Raw genomic sequence first — 12,169 nt, 5'->3', positions numbered from 1 at the left:
TAATTTACAATTTCTACAACTTTTAGTATTAAAATATTCAAAAACTAAATAATAGTTAATAATTTGTTTTCTTTCTATAACCACTATCCATCTATCCACGATTCTTCCTCCATTTTCATCTTACATCTTCATTAAAAAATTTTTTAACACTTTTAGGCAAAAATGTTCTTCTTCGTATTATATATCACTATATCCAAATCAATGACACTCAAGAACAAGAAACTATATTTGATGTACTACCACTATAGGAAATATCATTCAAATATAACTGAATTTGTGACCGAGTTTTTCAATAAAATTGAATCATCAGTTCTAACAATTATATCGGTTGTGGCCAATTTTATTTGATCAACACAATATTGTTTTAGGAACAACATGTACCTGACTAAACAAAGGAGTCACGGTTGAACCATTCCAACAAATTGGTCCAATTAGTAAAACAATGCATATCATTTTGTTGCCTAAATATCTAAAATCAATATAGTAAGACACTGTAAACACAATTAAAAATCATGATCAGTCATAATTTGGTCTTTAAAAAGTAGCACAGGTCAAAATCTAATTTGGGTTTTATTCTGCTTCGACGCAAGACATTGAAATAAAAAAGTTGTCGAAACAAATAATTTTTTTGTTTTTTTTATCGTCAGAGAATCTTAGGTTTTGAAACATGCAAAGATACATGCTTCAAATATTCACATATGGAGATCATCATCTGATTAGGTAATATTTGATTGGATCTTTGATATTCCCACAAATACCTTTTCTCATCCGAGCCTTACGTCACTCTCCCTAAGTTCTTATAGCAAGTCCATTTCTAGTGGTAAATAGAGAACCAATTTGACTGTTCAAGTACTTATGAAGACTCTTGGCTCATGTCATCTCGTCGGTTTTATTTTTGTAGGTCAACATAATGGTCTAACACATGAAATAACTGAAAAAGAAAGGATTTGGTGGAATCAAACCATTTGGGTATTTAAAATCCAAGAAGCAAAAGAAACAATACCTTCGGCTAAAGTTAGATCATAATGTATCAGTGTTTCGAGAGTTCCCATCATGTCACCACTCTGGTGCCTAGTGCTTCTGAATGCTACATGGTTGTCCATTGGTACTATAAAGTATATATACATACACAAAATTCTATTTGGTGATATAGATTACGATTTGATATGGGATGAATAAACTGAAGTGTACAAAATTTACTCAACTCCTCTTAAGCATTAGATATTTGTTTTCTATTATGCATTGTAACTTGGAATCATCGATTGTGCCCAGATCCGTGTACGCGGAGTCTAATCATCCATGATGATCTATGGATGATGAGAAAGCGAGATTTAAAGGTAGGGAAGTGTAAGAAGGTGAACATGACAATGTGATCAGATTTAGATGCAAAAGAAAACGATGGATCCAGGATCAACGAACAACACAAGAAAAAAATCAAAAGAAATTAGTACATGGAGAAGAAGACGATGGTAGGAGTCTTCACGAGCATAGGATGTTTTTAGAGAGAGAACTAAAATAAAAATCCTCTCTCATATATGAAGAAGATTTAAGATGATTCTTCAGCCAACAAAAAAACCATTTTCGAGTAAATTGATCAATGTTGAGCTCATAGTAATTGCTTTGTGTTGCATTATGGGTGTGAAACATTGTACACTTACTAGATATGAACCATACAACTCTTATTTATGTAACATATTCATCTAAACATTCTACACTTGCTACTTATTAATAGAGGTCTAATAAACCGAACTAAACCATACCAAACCAAAAGGAATTGTAAGTGTTACATTTACTTTAAAAACTGGGACGTTGATTCCTTAGAAAATTCATAGAACTTGTTATTATGTGTTTGTATATTCTTGAAGCTGTGTACTGTGCTTGTAAAATGACATTTTCATCTAAACTAATTAATTGTACTTTCTAATTAAGTAGATTTAGTAAACCGGGTTTAACCAAACCAATAAGATCATGCTATAAGCAGCCAACATTTCATTCTTTACGCTTGATGAAAGACCCATTATTCTGTTTAATCCTCGCGCCTTTATAAGTTTCTTTCACTTTCCTAAAGATCCATACTATTCCCTTCTTAATCTCAAGCTGAGAATCACAATCCGCAAGAAGAGTCGATCACGGTAACTCTCAAACTTTGTGATGATCAAGAACAACTAGTCATTAGAGTTTAGGCCTGTTGTCTCTGTTTTCCTATGTTTCTTGTTCCGCCATCGATGTTAGATCACGTTTTCCAGTCTTGATACTAATGATCCGACTCCTGATCAGATGCAAAGAAGTAACTAAACGACGTAACGTGCCTCAACAACGTTTTCAAGTGATCAAAACCGTCGTCTTGTAGAACAGGTTTTTGGCCTACTATTGTCTCTGTTTTGCTCTGTTTCCTTTTCCGCTATCAATGTTGGTACTAATGTTCCAAGGCTTAATCAGATGCAAAGGAGTGATCATACGATTGAACATGGCTTAACATCGTCTGCACGTGATCAGAACCGTATCCTTGTTCCTCCAAATCTTTCTACCGCTCAAATGCCTCTTGAAGAACAGGTCTATGCGTACTGCCTCTGTTTTTGTTCTGACATCAATGTTCAATCAGCCGTAGTTTCTTCATTGATAAGTAAGTTTTAATCAGATTCCTAGGAGTGACAAAACTGAGCTGGATCATCAAGAAAGGCAGCAACCTCAAGCTGAAAGGCTATGCGCATGGGAGATCATCGCTGGATCATCTTTTCACCAAGGTCAAGATCATCAGCAGCCTTAAGCCTAAACCATAGTAATAAAAACGATTCTTGACATGATTGATCATCAAGTTTCTTGTTTTCAGTAATTAAATCGCTCTCCTACATATGGACTTTGATAAGTGTAAGTGATATCTTAGTTGCTTGTTGGTCAAGGAAGAGTTCTCTTTTAAATAGCTTTAGAATTAGATGGGTGGGAAGTTGAGTTACAAAAACTTATTCCTCAAGATTCAGTTAAACTCAACTTGGTCCAATTTTTTTATTGTGCCAAAACCGCAGTGTTTTCTTAACACCAAATTACCATCTTCATCACTTCATTTCTCATTCAGTTAAGATTTTTGTTTGACATATGAATATACTAGATTATAGTACTCATTGCAAGATTTACAAAGCGCTATTAATACAGTGACGACAACCACAGGTTTGGCCGGAAAATTCACCTGAAAAACCGAAATTGTTAGCTTTATATATTTGTCAAAAAAAACAACAACGACTTGTCGTCCCGTTGACAAAAGTATACATTAATGTATGTTTGAAAAGTTTTTGTCTTCGAGAAAACACTCTCGACCATAAGATGATTGGTCTAAGGACTGAACTTGACATTGTAGATGTTAGAATAAATGCAGCCCTTTTCGATGTCTCTATCAAACATATCCATGTAAGCTTCAGTCAAATCTCGACCACTAGATCATTTGTTCCAAGGGCCATTGACGGTTTTGGATTGGAACTTGTTTTTTATTATTATTTTATATATGATATTGGCACCATCGATCAATTTAAACTATTTCTAACTCAGACCACTTTCTCTGTCCAAACAGATTGTACACGTTTGGGTTCAGTTTTGTGTTTACACAGCACCAGTTGTTTACGCCTCTCGCCTTACTTCATTATACAATGGAAGCCAGTAGCCGCCTACTTCCGCGGACGAAGCATCATCAGGTGTTTGTCAACTTCCGTGGAGAGGAGCTGCGTTTCGGTTTCGTAAGCCATCTCGTGGAAGCTCTCCAGAGACATGGGATCAACGTTTTCATAGACATGTTCGAGAGGAAAGGTGAAGACCTAACCAATCTCTTGGTGAGGATCGAAGAGTCGACCATCGCTTTGGTGATATTCTCCCGGAGGTACACGGAATCAATATGGTGCTTAGACGAGCTCGTGAAGATCAAGGAACGTGCAGATCAAGGACTACTCAAGGTGCTTTTGTCTGTAAAGATTATTTTCCTGTTTATTTTATTTTTGTTATAATCGTTGATCAAAAACACTTGCAAAATATAACTTATAACACAAGTAACTTTCAGACAAATTTCTCTGCCTTTTCTTTTTGGTTTTTCATTTATATAGAAGCATATTGGAACTAGTAGTTCCTACAAACAAGGAAGCAAAGTTTAAACGTGAAATAGAAGGTGAGACATGAATTGCTTGATCCTAAAGTTTAGGAAGCAAACCACGTCTAGATTATTTGCTGAAACAAAGAAAATAACAACTAAAACAATGAGTCAATCAAACCATGGACTTTGAGTTTGGTTTGTTAACTCGGTTTGATTACTGAACCATTTGGTGACGCATCACAGATTCATACTCATTTCTTGTATTATATAGGTCATTCCCATATTTTTCAAAGTGGAACCAGTTACCGTGAAACAACTAAGAGGAGCATTCGGCGATCAGTTCAGGGATCGAGAGTGGGAATATCGGTGTGATAAACAGAGAACCGAGAGATGGAAGGAAGCATTGGCATCTGTTTCTTGCAAAATTGGTTTGACCTCCGACAAGAAAAGGTCAAAGTTCTTTCAACCCTTATTAATACCCCTATAAAGGATGTTTCTGTATATTTGTATTTATCATGAGGTCCAAATCTATAAAGGATGTCGCGGTTACTGGTTAGCTTCAGTTCCAAGTAATGTCTGAACATTTTCCTTTTTCTTTGTTGCAGTAACGAGAGTACATTCGTCACGATAATCGTTAAGGAGGTCGAGAGTATGCTACAACAACATGGAGGATGCCAGTTTATGAACTTTCTAGAATCGGGTCAAGGTCAAGTGGATCTATCAAGAAAGAGTGACCTTTTGCACGAGAAGGGTAGGATCGTGGATGAAGAAGATAGGCCATTGGGCCTGTTTACTGCACTCGTTAAGTTGTTTAGCCCATTTTTAGATACATGTAAACACTAAACGCCAATGGGAAACTTACCAAATTATTTATCTTTTTCTCGATATTTGGATAATTATAATATTATAAATTTGAAAATATTATTATTTTACAACTGACAATTTCGTCTGTTTTATGAAAACGGCCGACTGTTTTGCTTCCATTCTATAGAATTCGAAGCTCAGACTCTTCTTGTATAAAAATACTAATAAACCACTAATCAAATCAATGTGATTTAATATATCAAACACATTTCTCTCTTGTTCCTTGCCTTTTTAGATCTTATTTTAAAGAATGGTTAACCCCGGTCTTTTAGCTGGAGTTAAGAAGCTGGGATTCTTAACTGATGGTATGACGTTTTTTTTACATTTTTCGATTAAAAGACGACTCTTATATTTTTTATTTAAGATATAATTCTTAGCTTTTCTTAATTCTTTTAACTGTAGTTACAAAACTCCAGTTAAGAGATGGGGTTAATCATGATCTTATTTCATATGAATCTTCATTTTATTCCATGTGGTTCCAAGCTACGCCATTAAGTGTAAGTGATATGTTAGTGACTTGTTGGTTAAAGAAGAATTCTCTTTTGAATAGCTTTAGATGGATTCAGTTTTAACTTGCTTCGCTGAAAGACCAACTTCACTCTAGTTCACTTAAAGTTTATCTTTTCATTCGAGGAAGGCTAATAAAAGAGTTGAAGCAAATGAAGATCATGACGATCCTTCTATTACAGAGGTCGAAACAGTGTCTCTTTGAATACCTCGAATTCTTACATGTTAAATTGATGTTTCATATATCAATAATGGCGGCGTAAAACTTAGGGTGAAGTCTGAAGAATAAGATGGGTTTAGAACATTTTGGATTAAAAGCGTGTAATATGAACCTCTCAGTTGTGCATGATGAGATGGAAGGTTTACTTTGGATAACTTCATATATGAGAGACATGAAAATAACTTTGATACAGTTCGAGACAGACTACTCGGACCTAGTAGACATAACTTCTAACCCGATGGATTGGCAACTTTTGCAACAGAGATCGAGGTGTTTTAGAGATTACAAAAAGATTTTGAAGATGTGAGTATGTCTTATATTCCTCGAAATAGGAATGGTCAAGAAGACACACTTACAAAAAAAACAAAGAACAAAAAATATATTTTTCATATAAATCAAATCCGGACAGAAGATGCTCCTCGGAAAATTTATTCGTCTGTCCCACTTGTGACTTGACGATCTAATTTATATGGGCAGTAAAAAAAAAAGTTTAACTTTTCACACTGCCCATTTTATATAACACGTGCTGTGAGCTATTTTGGTCAAATGAACATCGGTCACGCGCCTTCTCGACCATGTCGCGCGTGTGAGAACTTCAGTTTCAAAACGTATTTAGTATTTACTTTAAGAGGTCGTAGTCAACATTAATTAAACTAATCCCATAAGGAAAGAACATTATAATCAGATTGGTTTTGCCAACAATTTAAGTTACCTTTCACTAAGAAGCCCTTTTTTAAGTTTTATTTAAGTTAAATAAATAAAAACAACCTTTTTGTTTCTCTTTCTCTGGTTTATTACCATCGCGTCGGTTTCATTCCCCTCTTCAGACCGCTGCAAATCTAAAATACAAAAGATCATCTCTTTACAATAAGCTTTTTTGACTTGTTCAGAAGATTTGATGTCTTCCCTGTAAAGCTGTTAGAAGAAGCTTCTCCCCTAGTTTTCATCTGCAGCAAATCATCAGTCTTTGTCTTGTTATGTTTTTTATTAAAGGATGCAAGACTTAAACTTTAAGCATAGTTTGGGTTTCTTGAACTCGATTTAGTTAAATTAGATCTGAGTCAGCTTAGTACTAAACAAAGCTTTTCTCTCGCTTGCCATGCCAAAAGCAATCAACAGTACTAAAAACCCTTTTCTTATTGTTCGGTTGGTGCATTGGTTGTTGGTGTTCTTATCACCTTTCTTCTATTAATCAGCTATTGAGGGAGCTTTGGAGATAAAACTCTCCAGCAGAATCTCTATTGGGTTTGTGTACTTCTGGTAAGTTCTATCAACCCTTGTCTTTATTTTTCCAAAAGATTAAGACTTTGGTTTCAAAAGAGACAGTTTTGGTCCCCTTGTCTGAATCGGGTTTATTGAATAGGGAATGAAGAAAGTGTATAGGAAGGTGGTTTGGATCAGACATTCAGGGTTTAGGGTTTTCAGAGACAGGAAATGGATGTTCCCGTTTCTTGCAAGCTTGGTCTTGTCGGTGACTCTCTTAATATATGCTGGATTTGAGACCACTTATGTGGAAGAAGAAGAACCGTTATTACCTTTTCATAATCTCTCAGAAGAATACTTTGTCGAATCACATTTGAGAAAGTCTTTGAATGCAAACCGGAGTTCGAATTCTTCAGAGGTTCTTCCTAGGTTAGCTTATCTGATCTCGGGGACTAAAGGAGATAGCCATAGGATGATGAGGACTCTGCAAGCTGTGTATCATCCAAGAAACCAGTATGTTCTCCATTTAGATCTTGAAGCCCCACCTAAGGAGAGGCTGGAGCTTGCTATGTCTGTGAAGAGTGATCCTACATTCCTACAAGTTGAGAACGTCCGTGTCATGTCTCAGTCTAATCTTGTCACCTATAAAGGCCCTACAATGATCGCTTGTACCCTTCAAGCCGTGGCGGTTTTGCTTAAGGAGAGCTTGGATTGGGATTGGTTTATCAACCTTAGTGCCTCTGACTATCCTCTCATGACACAAGATGGTTAGATAAAACTCAAATGACATCTTGATCCTTTGTTTACAAAGTTGTGAGTCTTGTTTATTACTGAACTTGCAGATTTGTTGTATGTCTTCTCCAACTTGTCTCGGAATGTGAACTTCATTGAAAATATGAAGCTCACCGGGTGGAAACTGTAAGTAGAAATCAGTAGAGTGACAACTAACTAACTAATTATTCATGTAATAGTGTAATAGTGTAATAAAGATTTGCTTCTTATCAGGAACCAGAGGGCCAAATCAATCATTATTGATCCTGGCTTATACCTATCAAAGAAAACTGAAATAGCTTGGACTACACAGCATAGATCAATCCCCACTTCTTTCAATCTGTTCACAGGTTAGTAACTTAGCATTTCCAACTCCACACTGCGGCTGGTCTTGGGCAAAGCCAAATGAAACATTTGTCTGTACTAACAGTTCCCAAAATCTCATATGGTGGTAGAAATTTGTTGGTCGTATAATCGTCTATATGTAATATTTGTCATCGATGTAATGCATAATTAATCAGACGTTAGAGAAAAAAAACAGTTCCCAAAATCTCAGGGCCAGTTTTGATCCACATGACAATATTACATAAGCACGTGTCCTTATGTATTGTCTTTTGATCTTGCAGGCTCAGCATGGGTGGTTTTAACTCGGTCTTTCCTTGAGTACTCAATCTTGGGATGGGATAACTTCCCTAGGACGATGTTGATGTACTACACCAACTTTGTATCTTCACCGGAAGGATACTTCCACACAGTCATATGCAACACTGAAGAGTTTAAAACCACAGCTATAGGGCATGACCTGCACTACATTTCTTGGGGCTATCCACCAAAGCAACACCCGAACTCTCTATCAATGAAGGATTTCGACAAGATGGTCACAAGCAAAGCTCCCTTTGCTCGAAAGTTCCACAAGAACGATCCTGTGTTAGATAAGATAGATAAGGAGCTCTTGGGACGCACTCACAGGTTCTCCTCAGGAGCTTGGTGCGTTGGGAGCTCGGAGAACGGCTCTGATCCATGCTCTGTTAGGGGTGAGGACTCGGTTTTGAGACCGGGACCTGGTGCTGAGAGGTTAAAGGAGCTTGTTCAGACGCTTTTATCTGATGAACTCAGAAGTAAACAGTGTTCATGATGAGAGGTAATGATTATAAAACAAAACTCAAAACTGTACATTGTTTGGTGTTTTCCTCAATAGATTTGTAGGTGTCGTCGTTATACAAAAGGATCATTGTATCTTAAAAAATTTCTAATATAAAGCAAGAACAGTAGAAAGCTACAAAGTTTCAGCTCAAATTGATCAAGGTTTAAGTAAAGTTGTACCTCTTGAGATCAAAGAAAATGGCAAGTTTCTTTTGAGACAATAGACCATTATTGGTGGTTAGATGATTGACATGTAGCTAGTGAAACCTTTTATGAGCTGGTTTGAAATAAATGTGTAAATTACTAAACAGATATTGTGTGAGCTGTGTTTAGGAGCCAGTCAAGGGTTTAAAGACCAAGGAAGACGTTCTGATGTAGATCGAATGTAACTATGACATTGTGATTTGGATGTGGTTCTCCACTAATTATTAATCACCTTTTTAGTTCTGTGAAAACATGGAGCTCACTTATCCCAAACAAATCAGTGTAAATGTGTAATTAACCCATGAGACACTGGCTTTGGTTTTCAGTACAGTTTTTTTTTAATTTCTGTTCTTTTGAATATGGATATATAAAAACTGTTACACCAAATGCGAGAAAGACAATGCCAAAACAGATGACAAAAGGAGATAAGTAAAAAGCACATAGATTTAACTTAGTTGGCTAAATTGGCTTCCATCAACGAGCAAACAAAGATTTAGAGTGATTTCAGTGTGTAATTGTAGTTACAAAAAACACAATATCGCTGAAGAATTTCTGTACTTAGACCCAATAAAAAAGACTGAGTAGAATATTGCAATCCATATAGACTCATTTAGACTGTACTGTCTAAAAGGACTGTATTGTCAAATCTTATTGGGTTAGAGCAGATTCAATGCATATCAACAAAAACTGCTAAGTATTATTTATGAAATTGGATTCTAGTATGGTTCAGATAATAAATCCAAACCGGTTAATATAAACAATTGGATTCTATTTTGTTTTCGTTTTTATTTTTGGGGATAAATTCGAATAATTTGAATAGTCATATTGAGTAATTAAAGTTGTTGTGATAAAGTATCACATCATTTGGATTGTTCAAGTAAAAATATAAAAAAATAATAATTTCAGATGTTTTCTAATAAGAATATTTTAGTATTAAGTTTTCTGTTTATTCAATTTTTGGAAAACTTTAGATATATATACACATAAACCAAACGGATTAAGTGTAAATTATACGAAAGAGATTGGAAGTGACGTCCTAATAATTTTGTTCTAATATTAGAATCTTTATAAATTAAAAAATCGATAAATTTATAATCAATATTTTTGTCAATTTCGAGCCAGACCAGTTCAAAATTTAGCAAAACTCGATAAAGATAAATGTTTTTTAGAACTTCTATGTAAATATATAGTCCCAGTAATAAAATAATTAATAATTATAATTTAGACATAGATAAATAGATGCATAAATCTAGGCATTTATAATTAAGAAAATTTAGTAAATATGAGTCATTTCGTTTTGGTTTTTCTTAAAGTTGGATTTTCCCTGGATTTCATATCTAATCTTCGTTATTGTATTAACAATTCATGATATTGTCTTCTCGATCTGCATCCAAATTTTTTAAAGAGTCCCAGAAGTGGTAAATGTTTCAATGAGGTGAAAACTACTATCGACATTTCATATTGTTATTTTCAATTTCATCATCAACGTTAATAAATTGCCACTAATTTCTTCTAAACTATGAAACATCCTAAGTATATATTAATTTCACAATGGATAGTCGAGATATGTTATTGAGATACCATATATTATGAAGTTGAGGTTATTAATTTAAACTTCAATATTATAATAGTCGATTGATCATCTTCCAAATTCATTAATACGACATCTTCTGACAAATTTTGGATATAATCTTTAGATGGATATTAATAATCTCAAGCTAAAACTGGCATAATTGATAGCATCTAACATTGATCTTACATAATCAGATGGTTCCAACTTATAGTTTTCTAAATTCTCACAATGAAATCTCTTGTGATAATGCATCTTATAAGATCTCATGAACATCATAATGGTCGGTTTTTGATGTCATGTTTGGTGGCAAGAATAACAACGCAACATTTTCCAATTGTTCAATTTTTTTTAGATTTGCCAAAAATTATCTACCCAGAACAAAATGTTTAAATCATGATTTCTTATATCAAGACAACATATATAATCTTCAAAATCAATATTTATCATTCAAGCTCATTTTGTTGACATGGTTGTGAAAATTCAAATTATCTATGTAACACTTATCCTCCAAGTTCTTTGTGTTAGCAGAGTAATGACAATTCAAGTTATCATATTCACTTTTAAACAGATGATGATAATGGGTTTGAATATTTCCAATAATCCATAAAATATATTTTCAGACTCATCTTAATTGCTACAAATAACAACCATTGACATTTCTTTGTCTAATATTTCCTTCAAAGTTGTTTCGTTGCAAAAAATGATCAAGTTGTAATCTATAAAAAGACTATTTTCATCATATATATAACATCTTTCATTTTTGAGTAATTTACAGTATATATAAAGACTATTTTCATCAATATAATAACATCTTTCATTTTTGAGTAATTTACAGTATAGAACACTTCTTATTTTTATATTTTATAGTATGAAAATTTCTGCTCTAAGAACACTTACATCGACTTTATAAACAAAATGAGAACATAAAATTTACCCTGCATTTCCTCTTTTCTTCCAACTAAATTTATTAAACGTTGTTTTTTTTTTTTTTTTCAAAAATACCAAACACATACAAATGGGGTGAGTATTAATTAATTTGAATATGTCTATATACTCTTTAAACAAAACCCTTGTCTCAATAGAACGACGAAATGTCGATGATCACATACAAACCATTCAAAACTGTCTAAAATTGATGGATATGTCGGTCAATTTAGAGGAACAGAGAAAAGATCAACTTTTTTAATGATGTTGATGTTGAAATGAAGGTTCACTCTCTCACTCACCTATCTTCAATTTCAACTAGGTGAATGTTTGCATACCCTTGTGCGGAGAAATATATGTCCAATAAATATACTATCAATGTAATAAATTATTAAAATTAAAATTATTAAATTAGATACAAATTTTTAAATTAAACTATTTATAATCTATCAAAATTCAGTATCTAATATCGACAATTGATCTATTTAATTCTGTTTTTTAGTTTCATCTTTTTAGGGAAAGTATATTTGGATCAAAGAATTTCTGGTAATAACCAAAATCATCATTTTGCAGTTTTAAATATAAATCAAGCACTTTTTATAGTTATGGGTAGAAAAATCATTGAAAGTATTAGAAAATAACCACATAGTACTAACAATTAAAAAAATACAAAAGCCTATAAACATCA

The 12,169-nt window shown here is 33.8% G+C and overlaps 3 protein-coding genes across 5 annotated transcripts in view; all 3 read left to right on the top strand.

The window, feature by feature from the left end:
* Positions 1-12,169, top strand: part of LOC108844555 (protein STRUBBELIG-RECEPTOR FAMILY 3) — a 17,622-nt gene that overhangs the window by 1,662 nt on the left and 3,791 nt on the right.
* Positions 3,639-5,369, top strand: LOC108844845 (vesicle-associated protein 1-4-like). The gene is made up of 4 exons (XM_018618134.1): positions 3,639-3,938; positions 4,344-4,522; positions 4,678-4,860; positions 5,339-5,369. The coding sequence occupies exons 1-4, from the start codon at positions 3,639-3,641 to the stop codon at positions 5,367-5,369; spliced, it is 693 nt and encodes a 230-aa protein (XP_018473636.1).
* LOC108844273 (beta-glucuronosyltransferase GlcAT14B) lies at positions 6,449-9,297 on the top strand. Of its 3 annotated transcripts, none has more exons than XM_018617495.2 (6): positions 6,449-6,923; positions 7,027-7,633; positions 7,709-7,784; positions 7,872-7,987; positions 8,264-8,778; positions 9,114-9,297. In XM_018617495.2, exons 2-5 carry the CDS (start codon positions 7,030-7,032, stop codon positions 8,770-8,772), a joined length of 1,305 nt encoding a protein of 434 aa, XP_018472997.1. In that variant the 5' UTR covers positions 6,449-6,923; positions 7,027-7,029; the 3' UTR covers positions 8,773-8,778; positions 9,114-9,297. The 3 variants fall into 3 exon arrangements, with proteins under 3 accessions (XP_018472997.1, XP_018472998.1, XP_018472996.1); XM_018617496.2 differs by having other exon boundaries at positions 9,092-9,297; XM_018617494.2 differs by lacking the exon at positions 9,114-9,297 and having other exon boundaries at positions 8,264-9,060.

Source organism: Raphanus sativus, chromosome 3 (genome assembly GCF_000801105.2).
Source record: "Raphanus sativus cultivar WK10039 chromosome 3, ASM80110v3, whole genome shotgun sequence".
Lineage (NCBI taxonomy): Eukaryota > Viridiplantae > Streptophyta > Magnoliopsida > Brassicales > Brassicaceae > Raphanus > Raphanus sativus.
Note: the sequence above shows the minus strand (reverse complement) of the source record. Positions and strands in the feature narration are given on the sequence as shown.